The sequence below is a fragment of the Mytilus californianus genome, unplaced genomic scaffold, assembly GCF_021869535.1.
Source record: "Mytilus californianus isolate M0D057914Y unplaced genomic scaffold, xbMytCali1.0.p SCAF_9, whole genome shotgun sequence".
NCBI lineage: Eukaryota > Metazoa > Mollusca > Bivalvia > Mytilida > Mytilidae > Mytilus > Mytilus californianus.
The window spans coordinates 97,645,484-97,673,377 of record NW_026262745.1 but is presented as its reverse complement, the minus strand read 5'-3'; the positions used below and the strand labels follow the sequence as shown (position 1 = coordinate 97,673,377).

General features: G+C 31.4%; 2 protein-coding genes across 3 annotated transcripts; one reads left to right on the top strand and one right to left on the bottom strand.

Annotated features, from left to right (window-relative positions):
- Positions 1–600: 600 nt before the first annotated feature.
- LOC127714546 (protein mono-ADP-ribosyltransferase PARP9-like) lies at positions 601–18,383 on the bottom strand. Of its 2 annotated transcripts, none has more exons than XM_052220624.1 (10): positions 18,105–18,383; positions 16,696–16,787; positions 15,028–15,264; positions 12,494–12,721; positions 11,915–11,966; positions 11,007–11,071; positions 9,108–9,347; positions 8,311–8,535; positions 6,068–6,827; positions 601–4,184 (listed from the first exon to the last, which is right to left on the bottom strand). In XM_052220624.1, the coding sequence occupies exons 2-10, from the start codon at positions 16,783–16,785 to the stop codon at positions 3,916–3,918; spliced, it is 2,166 nt and encodes a 721-aa protein (XP_052076584.1). In that variant the 5' UTR covers positions 16,786–16,787; positions 18,105–18,383; the 3' UTR covers positions 601–3,915. The 2 variants fall into 2 exon arrangements, with proteins under 2 accessions (XP_052076584.1, XP_052076585.1); XM_052220625.1 differs by having other exon boundaries at positions 18,114–18,383.
- Positions 18,384–20,303: 1,920 nt separating this feature from the next.
- Positions 20,304–22,781, top strand: LOC127714553 (perlucin-like protein). The gene is made up of 6 exons (XM_052220635.1): positions 20,304–20,339; positions 20,756–21,064; positions 21,206–21,279; positions 21,674–21,761; positions 22,242–22,454; positions 22,721–22,781. The coding sequence occupies exons 2-6, from the start codon at positions 20,779–20,781 to the stop codon at positions 22,726–22,728; spliced, it is 669 nt and encodes a 222-aa protein (XP_052076595.1). The 5' UTR covers positions 20,304–20,339; positions 20,756–20,778; the 3' UTR covers positions 22,729–22,781.
- Positions 22,782–27,894: the final 5,113 nt, after the last annotated feature.

The window sequence follows — 27,894 nt, the reverse complement described above, 5'->3', positions numbered from 1 at the left end:
TATAAAGTCAAAAAGTGGTATACAATGATCACCAGTCATCCAGCTGCTTTCATTTGATACCAAAATTACCAAAATACTCTACATATTTTGAAAGTTATACCCATGCGTAGGAACTTTTTTGTGTTAAATATGTGCTTTCTGTCCGGGCCCGAATGGATAGATGGTAACCTCTGGGACTGTAATCCTGCAAGTGACTGACGGAATCTATAAAAAGTAGAAAATTTTGGAAAACCTGACTTGTCACAAAAGATACAAAAGGAGACTTGAAAATTCATGGAAGTTCCCCTTGCTGTTTAAACTCCAATAAAGCCCTGAGGGAATCCTGAGGTAAAGAAATGCACTAAGTTTCTTGTTTGAATGGTTTTACTTTTATTATTTTGTTGTCATTTATAGATTGATATGCAGTATGGGTTTTGCCTGGTGGAGAGTTGTCTCATTGGCAATCATACCACATTTTATTTTTATAAGTTGGAACGGGAATAGTACAATACCCATAGCTCTATAGGGGAGAATGCAGAGGCTAATTTTTCAGACCCAACCAAACTCTCCATATCTGGGGTGAAACTAATCATTAGCATCTGACTGAAAAATTAAACAAGAAATGAGACATTTTTTATTTGTAAAAATATTAAATAAAATATTATATACTTCAAAATAATATTGTATAATAAGACATACAAAAATACAGATCTTTTTAATTTTTAATATGCTTGTACAAACACATGTAACACTATCATATCAAATGTCTGTTTTGCCTCGTCTACAATGAAAGTCATGGATCATTGATAATGTAAAGTGTATGTGATACTTGAAGTAAAAGTTTTGATTACACCTTTATCCTTAAGACTTTCAAAATAAATTCAGTGAAGCAGGCAAGACATTTTAGTGAGTACACTCTTTGTTTGTATAATAGTACCAGTTACATATTAAATTAAAGAGATATATATATATGAGATCAAAACCCAACAACATATTTAACCAAAGGACATCTACATACCAGCCAACTTTTCAAAATCTCCTCGGGATATTTTAAGTGCAAGAGGACCTTATGCTCCTCTTATATTGTCATAAGTGATTTTAATCTACTTCTATATTGTTTGAAAGAGTATAGATGTGCTTTAATACCCTTTTATCTCATTTGAAAACCTGTTTTGAGGTGTTCAGTTTATATAATAAAGAATTTCAAAATTCTAGTCAACACCTTTCATGGGGGAAATCCCCAATGAATCAGGAAAGTTGGCAGGTCTGCACCTAGAGTATAGCATTAACTCTTTAACAATAGACCCTTCCACAGGGAGCAACTACTTAACTTCAAGTGGGGGTTATGGTTTTTTGTCTGAGTCAGAAAATTTTTCCCGCAAACACAAACATTTTTTTTTAGTTTTTCAACGCTATCAATCAAATAATTTTTCTTCAAAATTTAACACTATAAGGTATGGGGAAAATCTGGATTCAGAATATTTTTTTCTGTCATCTGCTTGACCACAATATTTTTTTTCATCAAATTAGGGATCAGAATATTTTTTTTGGAAAAAACTATATCCCCCCCCCCTTGAAGTTAAATGGTCGTTCCCTAACTAATGAAGATTCTTTTATTTTCGTAAAACCCAAAGTTTCATGGATAATTATATGTAATGATATTATGGTTTTGCAAAGGTCTACACAAAAGCAGTTATACATTAATGTACCAAAAATCAACCCAAGATTTGCAGGAGACACAAACAAAAACCATTGGGACAAGTACAATTTTTATGATATTTTAGCTAGTCCAAGGAGTATAATTCATTAAAAAGTTGATCAACTAGAACGATATGCAAACATCCATGTGTAAAACATCACAAATTAATAAATCTCTTGAACATTCATGAAAGAGGTCCAACTTAAATATAATCAATATGATTTATACTCATAAATTTTTTTTACTCACAGAAGTCACATAAATAAATTGCTCATGAAAATTAGTTTCTGTGGATTAATTTATATTCGTGGATTGATAAAATATAATAATAAGGTGTGATATGATTGCCAATGAGACAACTCTCCACAAGAGACCAAATGACACAGAAATTAACAACTATAGGTCACCATACGGCCTTCAACAATGAGTAAAACCCATACTGCATAGTCAGCTATACAAGGCCCTGAAATGACAAACGAGAAAATTAATTGCCTGATTTATGTTGTCGTAAATTTTAGTGTAGCGTTTCCCGTGAAAAACTGAAATATCTTAATATCGGAAAGGACAGTTATTACCACTTATATTTGATTTATTTAAAGTAAGTTCCTAAAAATATATTATCTTGGATAATTTGTTTTCTTGGTTAAATGCCAAAGTCTGCATACAAGCCAATAGAAAATGTATAAATTTGTTGTTATCTTTACCCACTAAATCAATGAAATTTGATATTCCACGAATAATAATGAATCCACAGTAGTTTACAGTAAAACCAAGCCAAAAGATTTACAAGCATACAGTTAAACCAAGCTAGAACATTTAAGAAAATGAAAGGATATGGAGTAAATGTACATGGGACAAAATCGGACACAATACATAAAAAAAATAAAAAAATTATCAATGAACAGGGCTTTTTTTCCTGTTCTTCATCTTGACAGTTGATGTAGAGTCTTTTAAGAGCATATCACAGACTCAATATGTAATATCAAGTTAAAATGAAAATTAAACTTGGCACAAAATGAGAAGAAATTGTATAATTCATTCCTATGTCTTGAGTAAAAATTTCAAGGATAGAAATACCACATTGATCTCATATAAGGGTCTGGACAGGGGTCCTTCATTTCTGAATTCTTGAATTTTTTAGATCATTTTTCTCTATTCTTTATATTTTTTGACCATTTTTCGCTATTCTTTTCACCCATTATTCTCTTCTCTGTAAACCCCATCCAGACACTCATATGTACATATACACAAAACTGGTGTATCAAATGAGAAAGTGTAAGAATTGCCTGAGACAGAACTTTACTGTTGTGAAATGTCTTTATATTCCAATTCCTTATGGATAGAACTTATTCTATAGATTTTCTTTTAAGTACCCATTTTATTTTATCACTGTTAGAGGTTGAAAGCTTTCTATCGGAATCTCTCACTTCAGATTGACTTTGATAAAGTATATTATTTCTTGACGATCAACAAAGCTGTTAAGCTTGCTTTATATAGACATGGTTTTTGACTTGACCCCTGACCTCAATTTGACCAGAAATCTATAACCTTGAAGTTCAAAAAAGTTTTACCTCTCCTAATTGAGATTTAAATGTAAATCATGTTTATAAAAGATTGTCCATTTATAGATATAATTGTATCATAACTTTGATAGAACTTTGAAAATCCTGTTTAGTATATATTACTAAAATGTTTGGTCTGACAAGGTTCTAAACTCTTATATGTCAACTTGATCTTAACAGTGGCGGATCCAGAATTTTTCTTAAGGGGACCCACTGACTGCCATAAGAGGGGGCCCGCTTAGTCATGCTTTAGTGATTCCCTAAATAATCAACCAAATTTTTCCGACAAAAAGGGGGGGGGGGCCAGGGCACCCTGCCCCCCTCCCCCCTTAATTCGCCTCTGCTTTACCCAACAATTCTTTAAACTTGCTGGGGTCATTATCATGTTATTTTGATTTTATACACAAGTATTAATGATGCTTTAATTTATGTACACAAGTTTTGATGATGCTTTGATTTATATACACACGTTTTGATTATGCTCTTGTACTTTTATAGTTTAAACATTTAAATGGTGTTGACAAGATGTGTTTCCATAGAAAGACAGATATACACACATTTTGGCAAATATATAAGCATTATGTCAAATATAGCCATTATGCCAAACAAATGGACATTATGGCACATTTCTATTATTTTATCTCCTTCTGTATCATTGTTTCAAGCAGGAACAGTCTATTTAACACGTTGGTATTTTATAAGGAATTCTGGGTAACATTGAGCATGATCATACACAACCATTTCTCTGAATATCCATGGTCCATCGACCAACACAGAATCAAACAAGTTAGTGTTTCGGCATTCTTTTTTACATCTGAGTAACAAACAAGATTTGCAGGGAGGCCTCTGCATGCGTATTGGTTTATCAACAATGCATATCTCACCCATGCACATTCGCGTCAGGAACATGCTTTTGGGTGACATGTCCCTGTTAGTTCTATCATCTGGGAAAGAAACATAAAAAAAATATATAAAAGAAAACAAATATATTCTGACAAAAAGTAAGGATACTCAAACTGTAATAAAAGATGTGATAAAAATTAAATTTTGTGTAAGGCAATAACCATTCATCTTTTGTTTGTCTGGAGAGTGAGATGCTTCTTTTTCTAAATAAATTGTTTGATTCTAAATTTTTTCAGGGAAAACAATAAATTTGCTTCAGAATCAAAACAGAAGTGAAAAAGATTGTTTGTTTTTTTTCTAATGTGTGTCAAAATATTTTTAATGTCCTCTATAACATACAAACTGATTTATCAATTGAATATTATAAATAATGTAGGGTCTCCATGGTTATCGAGTATAATGAGTATACTAAATGATTGTGGATTGGCAAATGTATGGAACACACAAACTTTTATTAACAAGGGATGGTTGGTAAACACAGTTGTTCAAATTATGAAAGATCAATATGAACAAAATTGGCATAGTGAAATGGAAAACTAGTCAAAATCACTTTGTTAGCGGTTATTTAAACAAAAACTCTAATTCGAAAGTTATTTTGATATTTTAGAAACCAACGAAATAGTAGAACTCTGCAAGTTTAGGACAACAAATCATAAGCTACCTATTGAACAAGGAAGATGGCAAAATATCCAGCGTGAAAATAGAATCTGCACATTATGCGACTTGAATGAAATTTGCCAACATCTGAAATTTATTTATTCAAGAAAAATTTTCAAAACGTCCAAATACACTTAAGTTTAGTAATCTTATGACCTGCAAAAGAAAATCGATACAATCGAAACTGCAAATTTATTAAAATTGTTAATAAAGGGTTGTGTGATCCGGGCTGACATCTCTCTCACACATGTTGATTTGTTGATTTGTTGATTTGTTATTAATATTATGTGTTCTCTGTACCATTCCAATGTAAATGGTTTATTGAGAAATAAAGATATATAGAAGGCATTGCCTAAGATTGTTTGTTTTTCCAATGTGTGCATCAGTCTATTAGCCAATCCAGAGGCGGATCCACCAATTTTTAAAAGGGGGAGGGGGGTTTCAACCCAGGGGGGTTCCAAATATATGTCCCCATTCAAATGCAATGATTGTCAAAAAAAAAGGGGGGTCAAACCCCCCCGGGATCTGCCATGGCCATCCATTAGTCTCTCAGTCCCATATCAGATTAAAGATTTTGTTTAAGATAGTTTAAACTTTTGGTTTAAAGTCGGTTTAGGTTTGGTTTATTAATGGTTGTTTGTGGTCACATCAACTTGATACTTGGTACATTTGTTCAGTTCTAAGTTATCTGTTAAATATATGCCAAATAAGGATTTTTGGGTAAAGATTGCATGAATTGCAATTAAAACCCTATGGTACTGACTTGATATCTAAATCTTCTAAGGTTTATCACTACTTTTGAGATACACAAAATATAGTGCAATTGGTCATAACATTCTAAACATCCTATCCATGAACATTACCAGAAATTTATCAATAAAATATATAATCAGATATTCAAGTTGCAATGTGATATTATATTTGTCAAGAAAATTGCATAACTTGTGAAAGGTGCAGGAATCTAATATCTGTTCTAAAATTATCAATGATGTCATTGTTTAAGTAATCTTTAAAATTGGAGTTATCTTCCTTTGTCCATAATTGTAGTTGAATCAACTACAACCAATGCATTATACAGTGCAATGTTTAATTTTACTTCCCACTGATAAATTAAAGCAATCTTTACCCTTCAGTGCTTACAAGCACTTTGATTACCAATATTTCACTGTTATCTGAACATGAAGATGTAAATGTACAAGAGGTGCATAGTATTCTATTTTAATTGTAAGTAGCAAAAAACCCTGAAAAACCTTTATTAATAGTTTACCTGCATACTGATCTGATTTCGTGGAGCTTTCTGCTCCATACACTCCCTGACCAAACATAGCATTAGCTCCTGCCATCCGACTGTCTAGGCCTGTGGCTAAGATTATTTCTATATTCTCCGGCTTTGTCCCATGGAAAACATAATGTTCATTTATTTCTCTGTAAATATCCTTTGTCAAACAAGGATCTATGTGATGTGTGGTTAACAACTGACCTTTTGACTTTGATAATTCTTCCGGTGATCGAAAGGTACTCGACTGGTTGAGAACTTTTCCAAACATGTGTTGACGGAAACTGGCATATTTTTCGAATAAATTGAGATTCTCCAACCTTTTTACATCTGTGACTTTGATTTGATTGTATTTAAGATCCACTAAGCCAGCAGCATCACGTCCATGTTTAAAGGAATCCTCATTCCAAGTCTTTTGCATTAAAGATCTAATAGCTTGCAAAGTTTTTTGTTCAACATCTACTAGTTTGAAAGCACATTTTGAAGCAAATGTTGGGTCAACTTTCAACTTTCTTAACCTTTGACCTCCAGGAAAATAAGTCCAATATGGAGGGGTCATTAGGTCATTCTGGTACATTTGTATAAACCACTGTTTTGTTCCTCTAGCAGGCTTACGAGACATTTGGACTAAGCTTAATGGCATATTTTCTACACTGGCAGGTGTTTCTCCCTTTTTTGGAGTTTTTGCAATCAACGTCTTGTCAAGCTTCTCCTTGCCTTTTGCATAGCGAAACATTTTATCTTTGAATGCCTATAATGAAAGTAAAGTAGGTCTCAGCAGAATTGTGTCCTTAAAATAAATGTACACTAATGTGACATTTTTGTACTGGGAAATTTTATGCTTGGACAATCAAATAAGTTTCTCTGTAGAGGTTTTTTTTGTTACTGTAAAGTTATAAATTAATGCCTGCATTTGTTATTGCCAATCCTTGACCACCGGCAAATATGAAAAAATCTAATTAATGCAATTCCAAAAAATTTATTGAGAAAAATCGCCACTGAAATTTTCAAATCCAGATTTTATCATTGCGAAACCTGATTCGTTTGATGTGTTTGCGCTTTTGATTTTGCCATTTGATAAAGAACTTTTGTTTTGAATTTTGAATTTCTTTGGAGTTTGGTATTTTTGTTATTTTTTTTTTCTGAAACTGTCGCATTTTTTACATTAATAAAAAGTAAAACAACAGAAATACTGAACTCCAAGGAAAATTCAAAACGGAAATTAAGTCCCTTAACAATTGGCAAAATCAAAAGCTCAAACACATACGAATGGAAAACAACTGTCATATTCCTGACTTGGTACAGGCATTTCCTTATGTAGAAAATGGTGGATTAATCCTGGTTTTAATGCTAGCTAAACCTCTCACTTGTATGACAGTCGCATAAAATTCCATTATTTTGACAACAATGTGTGAACAAAACATACAGACATAAAAGGTAAAAATGTCAAAAATAGGGGTACAGCAGTCAACATTGTGTTATAATCTAAATCACTATAAAAACAAACAAATATGTCAACAAAGAAAAACAAAACAGTCACAATAATTTCTGAATTTACTGTTATTTGTCTCATTGACATTACCCCACATATCTTTTTATTCATACTAAGGCTGATTTCTGCATTAAGTCTATCAAACACATTTTATGAAAAAGTACGTACATTTCACACAAAATGAGGGGTTACTTTAGGAATTTATTTGGTGAAATGGAATAAAAATATGAAATAGATGTAGCATAGTATTATACATAAAAACAATCAGTTTAAAACAGTAAGAATTTTTTGTTTGTAAGCATGAAAATCAGTTCATCATGTAAAAAGAGTTATTACCAGTCTGTGAGTATACTTTTTATGGATCATAACATTCGGTGTATCTGGTACAAATTAAGGTGATGATAAATGTAAGTGTTTTGAGACTGGCAACATGCTGTATGCTTGTAACAGAACCCTATTATTAACTCTGTGAGGGTCAATAGTTGACCTGTTTCAAGACAAAATTCTAGAAATACCCAGCATTCAATATTTTGAAAGTTACAAGCAGTCCTTTTTTTCTTCCCTTCCTTTCAGCCTACACACTTTTAATTATGCAAGTAAAAATTTGCAACTGAATATTTTCAAACAGGCAATCTGGTGGATAGTTGTCTCATATATTGGCAATCATACCACATCTCCATATTTTTTAAATCAACTGTTTCATGGTTTTTTTAATGAAGATCAGAAAACTTTTGTGAATTACCTTAAATATGTTTCCTGCTGAAGGGTGCACCACCAAATATATATTTTGTAGAGAGGTATCATCACAGTTTCCACTCAGGTACTCTATAATTGACCCCTGGATAGCCTCAGCTGATAATTCTGCCGAATAGCCCTTCAGATCAGTTCCAAGAGGTGGTAGAGATATTGAATGAAATCCCGAATCAGTAGCTTCCATAAAACACTGCATCAAAAATATGTTGATTGCCTAAAAATTAAAAAAGTTGGTTGCGTGAATATACAAATAAAACAGCTGAGTCAAGCGCGCATGATACATAAACCCTTATTGTGCATATTGAAATTGTTGCAAAAGTTAAATGGAATATTTAGAGGCATTTAATCAAAAGCAAATAGAATGGCTCTCTAAAAAACATGCATGAGGATACCCTTAGAGGTATAAATATTTTGTCAAATATTACTGTTAAAAGTCCCATAACTCTGGAATGATGAACCAGAAAAATATAAATTATAAAATTCTAAAGCAAGTCCACATCCACCAATCCTAACAACAGTGTTGAGTTTGTATTTTAAATTTTATCCAAACATACTAGAGCTAGTGCATGACATTTAAAAAATGCCTTATATCTATCTGACACTACTGTATGTGACAGTCAAAGTCCTATAACTCTGGAATCTCAGTTGAACTACTTTTGACCAAATTCTGTGACACATCTTGATTATCATGGGGCATCTATTTTGATAACATTCACTTCAAATTAGAAATGTGTTGACATCTACTTGATCTTCCGTAACATTAGCATTTAAAACAATGTATTTTACCTGTCTGCATTCAATCTTGGATGATTCTTTATATAAAGGTAGTGCTCCGTGGTAGACAGCTTTACAATTGGTCAGATCTGCATTCCCAGTCACAGCAATATGTCCGTATTCTATTTTATCTCCAACGTTCTGCTTCAATGATAGATGCAGACCAGGCCCTGCCGCTGCACACAGTTCTTTAGACATGGGTGATTTACTCATGTCCAGGTTTTCTAGAGTTTCATTTACTACAACATCACACTGTATAAACAGAAACAAACATGTGATGTGTTAAGTTTTTAATATTTGATTGAATAATGGGTGCTTAATATCCAGTGGAAAATATTACAAGCATATTAAGGACTAAAATCCATAGCTTGTCTTAAGACGTCTATGCTTGTCACATTATGTGAATGTTTGTCCATGCATTGTTAAGAATTTTTGCCAAATTAACTTCTCAATATATATTTTGAATATCTTGTGTTGTGGGTTACCATTTAATTGATCCAAACCTTTTTTTTTTTTAAATCTTTCTGTGTAATAATTTTTTCTTCTCAAGCTTTTTAAAGAAAATATGTTGTCCTCAGTCAAGTAAAGTGAGAATGGGATGATGTCATAGTCAAACCTTATTGAAATTGCCTTGGAAGGGGGTCTCATTGGGGGGTTCTGATCCCGGATCCCGCTTACTGTTTTGTCAGATTCCCGTATCCCGCTTATACTATGTACGTTAGCAATTCTCATTTTTTTTGTAATTTCCCATGTCCCGCTAGACTTCACTTCCCGTTTTCACGGCACAATAATTTGACTTTCACGTGTCACGCTTACAAAAATTCGGCAATCCCGGGTCACGCTTAGACCCCAATGAGACCCACTTGGAAAATAGCCATAGATTACTAACTAAATGCTCCATATTTAGCGTGTTCAAAATGTATTTCTTGTCACTGGAGCTCTTAACCAAATCTCAAAAATCTGAAAGTTCATCAGTAGAGAAATCTAAGAAATGTTGGTGAATTGAAACCTCTGTGTTAGTAGGACTAAAATTAATTTCTCTTCATAAAGGTCTATTTTGGTATGTTGCAAGAATATTATAATATAAAGCTCAAGCCTTAAATCTTTTGTAAATCCTTGACTTCATACCTTTTTATGGTCTTGAAAATGCATGTAATATTTTCTGTTGGATGTTAAGTAGCTATCAATCAATCAATTTATTATTTTCTTCCTTAAATGTCCTACAGATAATGCAGTATGAGTAATATAAAACATGCCTTTAAAGGCTGTATAAAGTTCAAAATTACAATTCTCAAGTGTATAATTTATATATGTGTACTTTGGATGCCTGAACATTATGGATAATTTGAAACTGAAAATGACTTTCCTATAATAATGGATTTAATTTGGCATTCCTTTAAGGTGTAATACCACCAAAAAAGCATCATTCTTTTTTAATTGGCTGTTTCTATAGAATATTTTGGAAACTTCAGGTGACATGGTTACTAAAGCTTGTTCACAGGAAAAAAAGGGGTTAAAATTTTACTGGTTTACTTCCAGTGATGGTTGTTATCTTATATGCAATGAAATGTTATGTGAAATTTTCAATGTAGTACCAGACAGGATAAATCTTTACTCATGCCAAGTATTTCTTTATTTGAAACAAACATAAATTCTGCACAATTTTTTGAAAAGTGCCAATTTAACAAAGACTAATAGGGGAAAATCTACGGTGGTATTACTCCTATTAAATGATGGTACTTTCCTCTATCCACCTTTTCCTTTGGATATTACCGGTACCTGTTTCAAGTCATGAATATTGTTTAAATTTTCATTGTTTTATAATGTTCTTCCTTCTGTGTATGAGATTTTGGGTTTTCCTATTTTGATACTTTTAGTGGAGTTTATTATATTCATTATTTCTATACTTACGACTTGTTTTGTTAATGATCCTCGAACTAGCGTGAACCTAACATTTCCTATATCTGTGGAATATTCTAAAATACAATTACAAAAACAGTTAAGTCATAATTTCTAAGTACTGTGGATTCATTATTATTCATAGGATACCAATTTCTGTGGATTTCATGGGTACAGGTGAACAAAGAATTCAGATGTTCAATGAATTTTAAAATTTCTATAGGCTGGTATGCAGACTGTGGCAAAACCACGAAATCAAATATCCATGAAAATGCAAGTTTTCCACAATCAATGAAATTTAGTAGGCATGAAAATAAATGAATTGACAGTATTTGGTTTCACTAAAAAAACAATGGGTATATTAACACGGTGATCACAACAAGAATAGATCTCCTTAGCGTGCCAATTTACATAAGTTTTCTTATGTAAATTTTGTTTATATATAAATATGTAAAATATATTAAGTCTGCCTTCCTACAAGTACTAAAAATTTGTTGTTACTTACTTGTAGAATTAATGTGAGATGTGTTTAATCAGAATCTTTAATATTTCCCCTAATTTTAATAATATAAAATTTAATTCAAAATTATATATATATATATATATATATATATATATATATATATATAGGTCCATTTAAAAATAAACAAATAATTCATGTCAATTCTGGCTAATATATTTTTTTAGATAACTGTCATATGGCCCCAGTGCCATGAATTAAATTTTTAATATATGAGGGTCTGGATGGGGGGGGGGGGTCTCCATTTCTGTAATCTTTAATTTTTTATGTTATTTTTTCGCCCATTATTCTCTTTTTTTTTCGCCCTTTTTTTCTCTATTCTAAATATTTTTTGCCCATTATTCTCTACTCTGTAAACCCCCATCCAGACCCTCATATATTAAAGAAATCTTTATCTTACCCATTGTTGTGACAACATTCTGACTTCTTTGTTTTGCTTCTTCTATAAATGCCTATAAAAAACAATAAATAAATTAAATGTAATTAAGCTTTCCTTTGTTTATATTCTATTTCAAACAAACAGAAATTCACAATTTTTTTTTGTCTGACTACAATTTCATACAAAGTGAGGTACTAATCAAAGGACATTAATATGATATCATTCTAAGTATGCATGTAAGATTTCAACAAATACAACGGGTGTCACATGTGGAGCAGAATCTGCTAACCCTTCCAGAGCACCTGAGATCATCAAAGGTTTTTTGTTGTGTTCGTGTTGCTCAGTCTTTAGTTTTCCATGTTGTATTTTGTGTACGTTTGTCTTTTAGTTTTTTTCGTTTTTTTGCCATGACATTGTCAGTTTATTTTCGACTTATGAGTTTGAATATCCCTTTGGTATCTTTCAACTCTCTTTTACATCCTCGTCCTTTGGTCTCTGGATGAAAATTGACTCTTCTAACAATCTTTTTTTCTATATGCTAATTTTGCAAGATTAACTTTTTCTATCTAACTGTAGAAAAATAAAATATACAATATTTACTTCAACAGCCTCTTCATCCCCTGGATATATTACAAATCGTACATCTTTAACTGTTGGCTCGGTACCAAGACTTTCTTCAAAGTCAGCAACACATTGGAACATTAACTTTGCAACATTGTTTGCTTTAAAGTTGCTAAATCCACGACCCAAAGCTGGAAATGTGATAGACTGCACATCAAGTTTTTCATGAGCTTCTTTCAATGACGATGTCACTATCTGTTTCAAAACCTATATGAAAATCAAATGATTTACTTATACATTTTTTGTAAATCTTTTTCAAATACTGCTTGAGTAGTAGTTTTGAAGTGAATGTATATTGGTATTCTTGTATGATATTAAACGTGAATGCCTGATGTATCAAAGTTAGTTAATTTAAATAATACCAAAAGAAATTTCCAAAATAGATGACACTTAACTACTTGTATTATGCTATTTAAACTAGGTAACCTGCACTGACCTATTTTGAAATGCTATGATGTACCAAACAGGGATTTGGCTGCCATAGTTAATTTGTTAATATTTTATATTTTATTCTTTTACAGGTTTGGCTAAACATAATGTATACACATTTGTATACATTATGTTTAGCCAAATAATTGTAACGAGAGCAAATTATTAATTTTTGAAGTAAAATAATGTGACTATAATTTGTCAGGAAGATTTGACATTCAATTTATTGACATATCAGAAAATACAAAAATTGTAAAATTGATTTGCTGCAAAGTTGCTTTTAGAGGATGGTACAATTTAGGCTAGTCTTAGGGACCTTTTGACTTAGTTAACACATTGATCATTATAAGAATTGTGCATGCATGCCTCAGACACAAGATGATTGATTTTTAGAGTTTAATACCACTTTCAGCACTATTGGCCATTTCAAAGGCACAAGAGACCATGGAGTTGAAGCGCTTTTGTTCAAGTACTTTTGAATGAAACTGGTGGTTAAAACATGTATCATCAACCCAAAGACACATGACATGAGACCAAAAGACATCAGAAGTGAACTTGTTCTTATCCTGCCTATTTGTAGCATGAGAGATTTTGATTTTGATAATGTTTTTAGATTGAATTGTTTCCCTTTGTACAGTTATTGAAATTTAGTTGGAAATTATTTTTTCTCTAAAAAATTACTATTCAGTCATTAAGATATTCAAAGAATATATAAAAAAGAAGATAAAGATAAAAATATATAGATTTTAATTTTTTTGTAAAAAGAGATTTTTGATACTCTCGTAGGTTAAAGTTGACTGCCATTGCGCAGATAATAGCGTGGGTAGTTTAAAGAGGTTGACATTTATTTTTGTCACTCACTGACAAGTTTTTTAGAACACAATGTGACATGTGAAATTGGGAACAGAATTGAGAACATACAAATATTGTAAGTTGAATTATGATTATTATGAAGTAATTTTATTGTTTTAAAACAAGTTGTTATCATAGTAAACTTTCGAGTGAGAAGCATACCATGTGTAGCATGTGGTTTAGATGAAACACGATAATTGAAGTTATTACACATTTAAGACAGTTTTAGAGTAAAGATATAGAAGTTATTAAAGTCATAATTCATTCACAAGTTAGAAGTTTAGTTATGAAGAAGCTATTTAGATTTTTACGATAAGTCCGGAATAAGGTACGTTGCAGATTGGAAATTGCTATGCAAATATTTTAATATTTAAGAGTCTTGATCAGTTGTGTGTTTTGATGAATCAAAGTTATTTTGATGTAATGATGTAATAAAATGAGAGCGAAGAAACAAAAGAGAATCGTTGAAAATCAGAAATAATATCTTTATTACTCTGAGAGAAGTAACTATTTACAACTATAAATGTTATTTTCAGGTGTAGTAATTATATTTATCAACCATGAGTTCCTAGAATTGTTAATACAGATTAAATTTACTGCTATTAATTGTGAATGCTTTGTTAGGTTAGCAGTTGGTTAAAATTGTTTGTTATTTACAAATGATAACATGTTTTTAGTCATATTTTTGAAGTACAATATTGATAAGGGGAGATAATTTGATAAGGGAGATACTGTATTTTAGAATTGGAAATACTTAGAAACATTCTATTTGGTAATTATTAGATGGAAATTCATTATTAAAATTACATTTTAGTAATTTGTTTAAAGTTTATAGATTTGATTAATTATCAAACTTTGTGACAAAGTTTAGAAAGAAATTTTTAGTGAGTAAATAGAAATTTATGCACTTGATTATATTGTATAAAATTTATATACAGAGATGAAACATACTTATGTTTTTTATTTTTGTTTCTTTCATATTGTATATTAGACGTTGCCTAAAATTTATGTAAATTGAAACTAGAAGATTTTTAATGTGAAATTTTTATAAAAGAAGAAAAAGTTGTGATATTATGATGATATATATATGGAGGATTTAATAAACTATGATGAATAGATTTATACATCTTACTTCATAACGCTTGTGTCGTTACATATGGTTGACTTTTTTTACATGCTAGATATTTAATAATCATCCTATACCTGCATTTTATGCATGAGTGATTATATACCTTTTCAGCATTGTCCTTGTCACTTTCTGTCCATCTCTTGAGAAAACAATGGAAAACTAAGGCACAGTATAAATTATGTCCCCCTGATATAGCCAGCTCCCCACAGGTGACACCATCAGGATATTTGGCTGATATTTCTGATTGAATCTGGTCACCTGCTGCTTTAAATAAAGCCTTGGAACCCAGTCCATCATTAAGGTGAAGCTTCTGTGATGTACTGTTGACTATAACATCTGTCTGTCAAAATACAAAAAGTTAAATTTGAATAAAACCCTGTATTGGGTATTTTTCACCTGTCCTAAGTCAGGAACCTGATGTTCAGTGGTTGTTGTTTGTTGATGTGATTCATAAGTGTTTCTCGTCTTGTTTTTGATAAAGATTAGACTGTTGGTTTTCTGTTTGTATGGTTTTACACTAGTCATTGTTGGGGTCCTTTATAGCTTTCTGTACGGTGTGAGCCAAGGGTTGAAGGCTCTGTGTTGAAGGCCATACTTTGACCTATAATGGTTTACTTAAAAAATTACAAATTGTGACTTGGATGGAGAATTGTCTCATTGGCACTCATACCACATCTTCTTATATCTATTTATATAGATGTGATGGCTACATACCAACACAAAGAAACCAAAGGACATCAAGGTCAAAATATAAGTCTTCAATAATATACCATATGAAATTCTTCAACAATAGACAAATTGTACACCATACGTCAAGCTCTAAAAATCTTGAGTCTAAAAACTTTGTGAATCTTTTAAGAGACAATCACAGATGATTCAAAACCAAATTCCCCAAATGACAAAATATTAAAATATAACAAAAGAAAACCACTGAAAGAGTTCCTGGCACAGAAAAACACAAGTGAACATCATGGAACATATGGGGGTTTAAAATATGGTCAATAAAATCACATATTTACCCTAGTTAAAGACAGCTAATTGTATATTATCACCATTTGCAAGGGGAATAACCTTTATTTTAAAGAATTTAAAAGGAATCTATTTTTTTTTAGATTTGAAAGTCTAACTATATTTCATGTTGCATCTCATAAATTTGAGTTTGCTTAAGTTGCTGGTTTACAGTTTTTACTCATTTATGGTACGATTTAATCGTGACTGATCCTCTTTGCAACGCATGTTCTCAGTCTGCATTTAAAAGAAATATTTACCACTGGATTGCAATAATCTAATCAATAAAGCAAGCCTACTGCGGGTTCATTTATTTTCGTGATAACCAATTTTCAAGGATTGAGGAACACTTGCATTTTGGTAGAAACTTGATTTCATGGTTTTGCCAAAGTTTGCATACATACTTATTGAAAAGTTAATTTTTGTAATACATTGGCATTTGTGGTTCCCAAGTAACCAGGAAATCCTTGGAAATTGGCATCCAACGGAAAAACAATAAATCTACAGTATTTATCTGCTGTAAATTCAGAAATTATTGTGATGTTTTTATTATTGCTAAAAAGAGACAGGCTTATAATCGCAATAATTCAAACTCACATATTGAAATTTTTATATGAATTAAACAGGATAAATTTTGTATCTATATCGTAAAAATTAGAATCGCATTTTAGTCTCAAATGACAAAATCGCAATAATAAATGCTTGCAATCATTTCTGAATTTACAGTACCTGTTCTCGTATTTCTTTGATCCCTTTTACTTACCTGTTCATTGAAAAACAGCCCAGTTATCACCTGCACTTTGATTTGTTTAAATTTTAAACTGACGAGATGCTGTCTGTCAAATTCTGCCATTTCTGTAAAGACAAAATCTCTGATTGTAACATTCAATATAACAAATGTATGATTTAGTGTCTGATGAATGCTTTTATCAAGGTTATAGTTAATAAACACTTAATTCAACATTAAGATAAAAATCGCTTTTCAATAAAAGTATAATTTTAGTTTTTTCTTCTTCTAAAAATGAATGTTGAAAATTGATATTCATGATACAATACATCACATGCAAACCAAAGACAGACTTACAAGCTGTTAATTTCTGTGTCATTTGGTCTCTTGTGAAGAGTTGTCTCATTAGCAATCATACCACATCTTATTTTTTATAAATTACAGTTTATATCAATTGGACAAAATTTTATGTGTCTTCACATTTAATTTTGGTAAAACAAATTGTTTGGGTATATAGTCATTATAGTTGTTATTAAATACATGTTTTGCTTGGCCTGCTTGGACTCAGTTAATATCAGTTGTTAACATGTTTAAAAGCCACAAAAGTCAATATAACCACATCTTTACTTCATCAAATGCAGTCACTGTTCTATTTTTAACAAATAACATGCAATGCACAAATACTGTTAACTTTCTTCCAGTGAAAATAATATTCCATGCTATTATAAACTTCTTATTTCCTCAAATATTTCAATGCTATGCTTAAAGCATAAAGCTTTAAAGATGTATTTAAAGCCAGGTTAACATATAACAATACAACATAAGTTCTGTAGAGCTTTTAAACAACATACATATACATATGATAATTATAAGACAAAAAAAAACAGTTATATATATATATATACTACAGTTTATTAACTACTGAAAGTACTGAACTTCTTGATCATGTTGACAATTAAAAAAAAGCTAGTCATGTTGAGCCATTAATTTGAATGTGTACATTTTTTTTAAATATCTGTACTTGTTTTGATAATTATCTATATTGTATATTGAAGAACTTGTTTTAGGGAAATCATTTCTAGCATCAGTGGCGGATCCAGAAATTTTCAAAAGGGGTGGCCCATTGACTGCCAAAGAGGGGGCTCTGCTTCAATCATGCTTCAGTGATTCCCTAAATAATTACCCAAATTTATCAGAGAAAATAGGCGGGTCCGGCTGCCCCTTTGGCCCCTAAATCGCATCCCAGTAAATCTGTTTTGAGATGAATTAGTACAGAATATACATATTTGATGATGCAGTTGGAAAGGCTGTGGACTATTTAAAAAATAAAATGCCCAAACTTTTAACATCGAAACATCAAATAGAATATATCTAAACCCCCCCCCCTCCCCTTTTTCGATTTTCATTTTTGAAGAACAAAAATGTCTAAGTCATTCTTTCTTTACCTTTAATACCTTAAAGTATCTGTTACGAAAGACTGTTCTATCGACTTTCATTGTTTAGTTGTATCTGTAGCACAACAGTCAAAACTGAAAATTTCCACTTTCAATTTCATCTTTCTTTTTTTAGCACATCGATTAAACAAAATGAAAGGGTTTATATCTTTTCATAATACAACAATGGTGACGATAATATACTAATTAATAACTTTTTTTCAATAAATATTATTAGACTTTCACCTTAATTTACTTTTTGAATAAATTGTATGCACAAAACAAAACATGTCTAAAACGAAAGTAAAACTGGAAATTCCAAAAAAAAAATATAACTGGATCCGGTACGGCGCATAGGAATGTTCCGGAATTATTTTTTCGGCTTGCACCCCCGATTCAATACAAATTTCAAATACAATTTACAACAAAAAATGCAGGCATACGATTTCTACTCATACTTTTATAATTGATGAGATAGTGCATCATATACTGAAAGAGTTCATGAAGGTAGCTTGGACTTTTTTTGTGAATTATTTTTAAAAGTTTCTGTTGCAATAGTTTTTACTCTTCTTATTTTTAAATTTATGTATTAAATTTTTTATGATTATATAAAAATTCAAATGAGAAAACTTTCGGCCTGAAAAAGCATCCAAATGATATTAGTAAGTGAAGATGAAATAGTCCGAGGATTAATAATTCTTCAACTTTAGTATAACAGTCACTTTGAGTTCTAATTTATGTACATGTATGACTTTAGAGAATCTGGGGTCAATTTCACAAATATACTTACGACTAAGATTTATCGTAAGTATACTGAATTGTTCATGACTTACGATCAATTTTATTCGTAAGTTTTTTTGTGAAACCGACTCCTATAATCATATATCTCCGTAGGACCAGGAACAGTACTGTTCCAAGTTGGACTATGTACTGAGTTAACAGATTAAAATCTTGATAGTTGTATATGCCAGTCAAGTCTTTTAACGACTATCAAAGACTGAATGACCCTTAAAGGGTTACTAGCTACGAGATATATAAAAAATATGAAATATGATTTTTCGTTTGTTCAATCGTAAATAATTACATTGCATGTAATTTTATTATGATACGTTATTTTGATTGGCAATCTCGCGTCCTTCTGAAATTAACATTCATTACACAATGAAATGTAACATTCATGATGACACGAGGTCCAACAATAAAGTGCACAGGTAAATTAAAGAAAAACTTGATAGCAATCGTGTTTTCATGATCCTAGCTAAAAAATGTAATTATAAGTATTGCCGAATGCTTCTTTTTGTAATTTCATAACCACTTTTTATAGGGTTGTGAAAGCGTTGACCGTGCGCACATTTTTAGAATGAAACGCTTCCGCGCTTCGTACAGAATGTACATCGGTCAACGCTTTTACATCCCAATGAATTTACAAAAAGAAGCAAATACCAGCCAGTATGGTTCAATTTTGTCAGAATTAGCTAAGAAACATTGATGATGAATTATTCACTTGCAAGTGAATAATTCGACCTCATTGAATCCGTATTTATGTGAACTTCAATTCAACCCCTAATCAGAAATGGATACCGCATGCATAAACTAGACTTAAATACACACGAAACGAAGCTACATATTAACGAGCCCATGCCCGGTATATTGTTTATTTTAGACTTTTAATAACTTGGATAAATGTTTTATATTTTTATAAATCAAATATGAGAATTTGAGTTAAATCGATGAACATGAATTTGACGGCTAGGGGTTAATTGTCTGTTTTAACGCGGAGAGAGCTAGAAATTCTGTAAACACGACGAACACGGGGCGTGAAGTTGCGTCTGAGTTATAAACTAGACGTAACTGCATAATACATCCTGCGCATCCTAACAGTAAGAGTCGAGACGAATGTTTGTAAAATTATAAAATTTAGTTTAGCATGCTATCATATGTGTAACACTCATCAATATAAGTTATATGTATTTAATGTTAGTACACGAGAAGACCTTTTTTTAAGGCTTGTTGCAGTAGTTTATTTTTGGTCGATAATATAATTGGTGACAATTCTTAGAAATATGTGTCAGCATGTTTGAAAAGAAATTTCCCGTAAATATTAAACCTTGTCCCTGAGATGTTATTTACGTATCGCGTGATACAGCTGTGATAGCCAAAACAAATTTGGCAACGACTATACAAAGACTTCGATTTTTGTTATATGTAAACATGTTCTCATTTTCAGTAACATACTAGACAGCAAAGGTATGTAACCAGTTGATCATTCATTCATATAGTTATATACTGAACTTATATTCATGTATGTTACAAAGTTACTATTGAAGAAAAAGAAAAGTTTGACGTTCATTTTTATGACAAACTATAATAAAAAAAAAAAGAAGGGAAACATGTACTAGTAATATTGTATTATTTATATTATGATTAGTGAAATTATTTTGAATTAAGGAATATATCTCTTTCATGCGCTGGTTCTATTTAAACTTTCTATACCTTTTGATTTGATAATATATTTAAAGGTTTTTCTTTAACAAGAAATTTCACGTACCCTTGTTTTATAGTAAAACTTAGCCATTCAAGTATATAAACCATATACAACTGTGTTTTTTAATTTGAAGTTTCATTAGACTTTAAGTACACATTTTTCAAATCCAATTTCACAGGTTTGAAATTTGAAAAACCAGAGATGATTTTCGTCCGTATAATTTTGTTGATGATTATATGCAAGGCTGTCACATCCTTGCCATGTCTTTCTAACGAATCAAAGAAGGATTTCGATGACTCCAGAATTGCTCTAAGAGACATGGAAAATCACCTTGGAAACACTGTCAAGAAATTAGAAAATGGTTTTAAGAAAATTACAGCTTCAATACAGGACCAGCTTGGGGTAGTCAAAGACGCTCTATCGAATGTCGGAGAAAAGGTCAAGAAAGTTGATAGTGACTTCCGGGTTCTAGGGAAAGATTTTCAGAGTAAGTAAGGATTTATGTTTCAGCATGAATTATTGATGTTTTGCCAAAAACAGTAGCCGTATCAAATATATGTATAAATAAATATATTTTGTGTGCTTCACTAATTTAATATAGTTGTTACTTTGTATACCTATTTTGTAGAAACTAAATGGCACAAATATAATGGACACTGTTACTTTTACGGTTCTGACAAACAGAACTGGTTCACTGCTGAGGTAATTACTCATAACCCATTTTTGTTCCTTTTTTGAAAATATTTGTCTTATTTCACAGAAGTCGATTATATTTGCTAAATCCACGACCCTAAGCTTCATTCGATACATCATGATAAGTGATCTTGAAAGAATAAGAAACAGTGGTCAGTTATTGCGACCGGACCTAGAAAGATATGGACGTATAGAATCGTGAAAAAACGGCAAAAGTCGAATTACAGTAACAACAAAAAACAACTTTCAGTAAAAATAATTCGCTAAAAATACTGCGCACTGAAATAACGAACATATGCTATACTTTGTAAGAAAACGCAAAAGGAATAAAACATTTTATCAAGGATATTTAAAATAATATTGATCGAGATTTTACATGTTTTATCTGAAGATTTTTTTTTAGAGAAAATGCAGGGAGATTGGAGGTTACATTGCTAAGATTGATGACAAAAAAGAGAATGAAAAACTCTTTGCAAGCAGACCAAAAACTGGTATGTATGTATAGTTTTGGTGTTTTCAGTTATTTCAAAAACATCATTTAATTGCTGTTTGAATGAATGAATGAATGAATGAATGAATGAAAATGAATGAGTGCATGAATGCATGAATGAATGAATGAATGAATGCATGAATACACGAATGAATGAATGAAAGAATGAATGAATGAATGCATGAATGAATGAATGCATGAATGAATGAATGCATGAATGCATGCATGCATGAATGAATGAATGAATGAATGAATGAATCAATCAATCAATCAATCAATCAATCAATCAATCAATCAATCAATCAATCAACCAATTGATGAATGAATGAATGACTGAATGAATGAATCAATCAATCATACAAACAATCAATCAATCAATCAATCAATCAATCAATCAAGTAATCAACCAACCAACCAACCAACCAACCAATCAATCAATCAATCAATCAATCAATCACATAAGATAATCAATTTTATTCAGATGATCATCTTTGGATAGGACTAACAGATTTGAATGAAGGAGAATATCGATGGAATTTTGATCAAGCCAAAGCTACTTATCTACCATGGCATAGTGGTTTTGGTAATAAAGGCAATGGTTACGATTGTGTTGCCATGATTAATAGTAGCGGTGGAACATGGATTGACTATATATGCAACACTAATTATTATTATATATGCGAGAGTAATTTCTGTGAGTACAACGCTATTTATCTTTTTGATTATAGTCAGTATTTATTTACATATAATTTTACACTTTATAAGTATGTCTTTCCCCATTATTAAATATAGTGTAAATGTCTAGTTACTCCGCACACGTACTGTTTGAATGTACACAAAACATAATAGAATACAAGAAATATTTTTTAGTGGCTGTCAAAATTCTTAAATAGTTGAAGAAAAAAATCCTAACGGTTCACTGTTAGCTTAATCATTAATATTTTTTGTTTTTGTTTTTAGGTTTCTGAGATGACGAAGCAGCGACAGAAAAAAATGAATAAAAAATGATGCCCTTTTCAGACTCATTCGTATTTTTCTATATGAAATTGGAGAGGTGCCTATGAGATTATCAACTAGAGTAAAAATGACATGGACGTTAGCAACATCACTGTGCGATCTTCAACAATGAGCAAAACCCATATCATATAGTCGGCTGTAAAAGCCCAAACATGACAAAATGTAAAAAGATTCAAACGAAAAAACCAACGGCCCAATTTATATAAAAACAGTTTACGAATTAAAAAAAATTCAAATGTGACAAGACATGAACAAACGATAATCGCTGAATTTCAGGTATCCTGATTTTGGACAAGCACATAAAGAATATGAATATAAACATGTTATGAGCACTAAACCTTGCGTCTAACACGGAACAGCGGTGTAACAGTACATCGTCAAACAAACTATAAAAATCAATTGTAAATAACTCCATAGATCGGTTAGAAACACCAAAAAATAATTTACAATTAGAGAAATATGCATAAATCACCGCATCGATATAAGAGTTCTCGGAGTTACTGACATATAGTTCAATGTCAATTACAACTGATAAATAAATTGTGTTCACCCTCCCACACTAAATATCAATCAATGCATGAACATCCAACGGATTAAGTATAAAGACTTCATAAGCAGCCGGAGAAAAACATTAAATTGTGCAATGTCAAAATATAAATAAACAGTATCGAGAGGATGTAGAATCATACTTTAAGTACTCTTCGACGTCCTATTTTCATTTGAACGCCACTAATGAGTCTAATGCAGACCAATAAAATTAAGAATGAAAATGGGGAATATGTCAAAGTGACAGCAATTCGAACAAAGAGCAAATAACAGCCGAAGGCCACCGGGTCTTCAATGCAGCGAGAAAATCCGGCACCCGGAGGTGGTCCTCAGCTGGCCCCTAAATAAAAATGTGTACTAGTTCAGTGAAAATGGACGTCATAATTAACTCCAAAACATATAAATGAACTCAAATTAAAAAAAACCATACAAGACTTACAAAGGCCAGAGGCTCCTGGCTTGGGACAGACGCAAAAATGTGGCGGGGTTAAACATGTTTTGTGAGATCTCAACCCTCCCCCTCTACCTCTAGCCAATGTAGATTAAAGAAACACACAGCAATACGCACAGTAAAACTCAGTATAAAAGAAATCCGAGTCCGATGTCAGAATAGGTAACAAAAGAAACTAAGCAAAATGTCAATGGTACATAATTTAACAAAGGACTACTAGCAGTTACTGACATGCCAGCCTCAGACCTCAATTCAAAAGTAAAATCACAAAAATACTGTACTCCGAGGGAAATTCAAAACGGAAAGTCCGTAATCAAAAGGCAAAATCAAAAGCTCAAACACACCAAACAAATGGATAACAACTGGCTTGGTACAGGCATTTTCTTATGTAGAAAATGGTGGATTAAACCTGGTTTTATAACTAGCTTAACCTCTCACTTCTATGACAGTCGTATACAATTCCATTATACTGACAACGATGTGTGAACAAAACAAATATACCTAATAGGTAAAAATGTCAAAAATAGGGGTTCAGCAGTCAACATAGTGTTATTATCTTAATGATTGAGTTAATCACTATAAAACAAACAAACATGTAAACAACATTGGCACAATAACACAATGACGGGATGTATAAGTACAGAGCCACGTCATATATATCAAAGAAACACAAAAAAGCACATAGAAAAGCATATTAGCGAAAATGAAATATAACAATTCAAAAATTATTAGAACAACAACACAATGACGGGATGTATAAGTACAGAGCCACGTCATATGTAAAAAAGAAACACAAAAAGGCATATAGACAAGGCATATTAGCAAAAATGAAAGACAAGAATATAAAATTTATAAAACAATAACACAATGACGGGATGTTTTTAAGTTCAGAGCCACCTCATATGTATAAAAGAAACACAAAAAGGCATATAGACAAATCATATTAGCAAAAATGAAAGGCAGGAATACAAAAATTATCATAGATCAATAACACAATGACGGGATGTATTAGTACAGAGCCACGTCAAATGGATACCACCAAAAAACAGACTGAACAGTTAAAGTAATATTCATAAAGACAAATAAAAGATAAACTGTTATCACTGTTTATTTAGATATGCCTGGTATCGTCGGGTCTTAATTATTGACATTTCCACGCCTTCATCCTCAATTTCAGCAATTGTTTCAGTTCTTTTTTGAAAAACCGCATATAGAAATACTTTCCCGGAAGAATACCAAGAAATTCAGAATTTTGCGGTGGGAAAAAAGGCAGTGCCTATTTTGCCGGCTCTGATTAGAATATCTTAATTCAAGCCGGCAAAATAGCATATTTCTATAGAAATGGCTATTTTGCCGGCATTAGCAATATACTTATTCTAGTAGTAAATTTGTAATTTTGCCGGTTCTTTGTAAAGAGTGAAATTTAATATTAACTTTTGAAAACTACTATGAAAATGTGGATTGTCAATATAAAAGAATCAAATAATTACTGGTATACCAGTAGTTAAATAAGAAAACAGCTATCAATATTTGAGATACATATAATCGTTTAAAAACATTTATCAGTCAAAGTGTACATTATAAGAATTTTTAACAAGAAAAAAAAAATAACTAAGCATCCATTTGTTGCATTGAAATCATATCAAAACATGTGATTCAAATTATTTCTAAAACCAGTCAGTCTAATGCTATATGTATGCATAAGAATAAAATCTCAGATTTTTTAACTGCATGTTTTAAAAAAAATAAAAGTTAAACTTTTCATCGCATCATAAATTAAATTTGATAAAACATTATACAATATAACAAAGCCAATCACATAGCTTCATAATTCAATAATGTTTAAATTAAACTTGCTTTTGAAATAATAGTCAGCATATGTGTAAACAAAACAGTTTTTAAATGGCTTCCGCTTACCTAGAGCCATCAAAATAACACATTTTCTATTTTTCTAGTGCCGGGAACAAATTCACTATATTGCTGGTGCCGGCAAAATAGCCATTTCTATTGAAATATGCTATTTTGCCGGCTTGAATTAAGATATTTTAATCAGAGCCGGCAAAATAATTGATGTTTGTCCTGCCCAAAATATTTTTTTCTACTGTTACCGTGGCCGAGAAGCATTGGTAGATAGTCGCCTGATTTCATAACTCCAGGTTACATTTAGGAAAATTATTTCATTTAAAATGCCACACTTGACTTCTTGAAGTCATCTTGAACCATTGAAGGTATATGCTCAATCATGAGTTTTGCGATTAATCATATAATGAAGCAACAATCAGTATTATCAGTGTTTGTATTATATATTATATGGAATAGGATATAGTATCGAGAACACCTAAAAAAAACTGGAAGACATCAAACCATTATTCCCTTTAATTGCTATTCTTCATTTCTGAAAATGAAATAACCAGAAGATGGCCGCCACATCAATGAAAAAATGAGCACCGACATTAAGTTTACTGCCAAACACGATGCCATGAGATATATATATATATGACATTTGAACCAAGTAATATAACTTCTGTTGAATGATCAGACACTGATTTAGAGTATTCATCAAATTAGTATAATTACAATTTTTGCCTGTTTGAAATACAAAATTGCTCAGTTCTTATAATTTTTTTTCGAAGCCCCCCATCTGTAGTATTGAAAAGTTGGATAACCCTTTTTCCAATCCCAAAATTTTTCAAGACCCCTCTTTATCTCCCTCTTTTGCACGTTACAGACTGTGAAAAATAAAATCGATATGGGAAAGTGAGCAAATATTTAAATGATCAAGTTGTAAAAACAAGACAAGAAAAAAAAAAACACTTTAAAATAGATTAAATTAAAATTTTCATTACCACTATTTCACCAAAACAAGACTATGATTTTAAACATTTTCAACAAACTGCCAGACACAAACAAGAGTATTTTGGTGGTGTTTTCAGCTCTTCTTTTGTCAGAACTACTGGCTTTGAGTCTCTATTCTAGCATGTACTCAAAGTATTTTTTTTGTTAGATAATCAAACATTTTCGAAATATGCTGCCGAAATTGAACCATAAGTACTAACTTTAAATTAATCAAATATAAAAGGTGCTAAAGGTCCTCTCTTAGATTTGGATATTTCAGCATTACACGGAAAACTCTACACAAAAAATTACGACAAAGGAACAATTTTTCCTTATTTCCTTTTACTATTCCTTTTTTTTGACAGTGATGTTATACTTTCGCACCATCTTAATGTGTTTATATATCCCAGATCGTTCGCAATGCCCGTGTCTGCAGTGCATTTTGGATTTCAAGAAATGTAAAGTATATGGATTGCTGATTAATTATTAAGTCAAGGATTTCGTTACCTCAAATTACTTACTTAAAACCTTTACCCTTACCTTTCATAGATACACAGATTCCATTTGGCTGTACTTGTAGAAAGCTTATTACAAAAAAGATAGCACATCCACATTTTTACGGCAATGTTATCTACAAAGCCCGTAACTTTAAATACGATCCGTTGAAATTGCTCAATCATTTAAATAAACCCATTCTTTAAAAAAAAGTTATCTTAAACACTAATTAGATTTTTGAATTTCGCTTTTATTGGTATAATTCAAATATTGATTTTATTATCAGTAAATGTAAACAAACCCTAATATTACTGTAATGACCAGTTCTACAATCTGTCGATACCCATATTTTGGCATTGCACAAGGTAATGTTTTTTTCTCTTACTACTAGCCTAATGGCGTCTTTTCGTTTATTCGATGATTGATGTGTAATGATTGATGTTTTTACTAAGACACATAATTTTTTCAGCCGTTATTGGCTTTGAACTAGCTTTCAGTAACTGCGAGTACTCTCAGATCTGTACTTTCTGTCTTTGTGTCTTTGATAGGGTTGTATGTGTTTTGTATCGATCCGATACGTGAAGCCGTTTTGAACTGATATTTGTAGTCTGTCTCAGTTAAGTGGGAGGGTTTGGCACAAGCAAACATATCTAACCCGCCCCGATTATTTTTTTTATCAATACTGCTTATTTGTATACTACAGATATGTTTTGAGTAAACCTGTGCAGACCTAGGATACATGCACCCATTTATACATTCTGTAATTTACGATTTGAAATTATAAAGACTA

Bases quoted from the DNA above. Each gene is read 5' to 3' on its own strand.
- LOC127714546 (XM_052220624.1), bottom strand. From the start codon at position 16,785: ATGGCAGAATTTGACAGACAGCATCTCGTCAGTTTAAAATTTAAACAA. The intron at 8,536-9,107 runs GTAAAATACATT...TTTAATTTTTAG, and splicing joins CCAAGATTGAATGCAGACAG to GCAATCAACATATTTTTGAT. The intron at 4,185-6,067 runs GTAAACTATTAA...TTTCTTTCCCAG, and splicing joins GAAATCAGATCAGTATGCAG to ATGATAGAACTAACAGGGAC.
- LOC127714553 (XM_052220635.1), top strand. From the start codon at position 20,779: ATGATTTTCGTCCGTATAATTTTGTTGATGATTATATGCAAGGCTGTC. The intron at 21,280-21,673 runs GTAATTACTCAT...ATTTTTTTTTAG, and splicing joins AGAACTGGTTCACTGCTGAG to AGAAAATGCAGGGAGATTGG. The intron at 21,762-22,241 runs GTATGTATGTAT...AATTTTATTCAG, and splicing joins TGCAAGCAGACCAAAAACTG to ATGATCATCTTTGGATAGGA.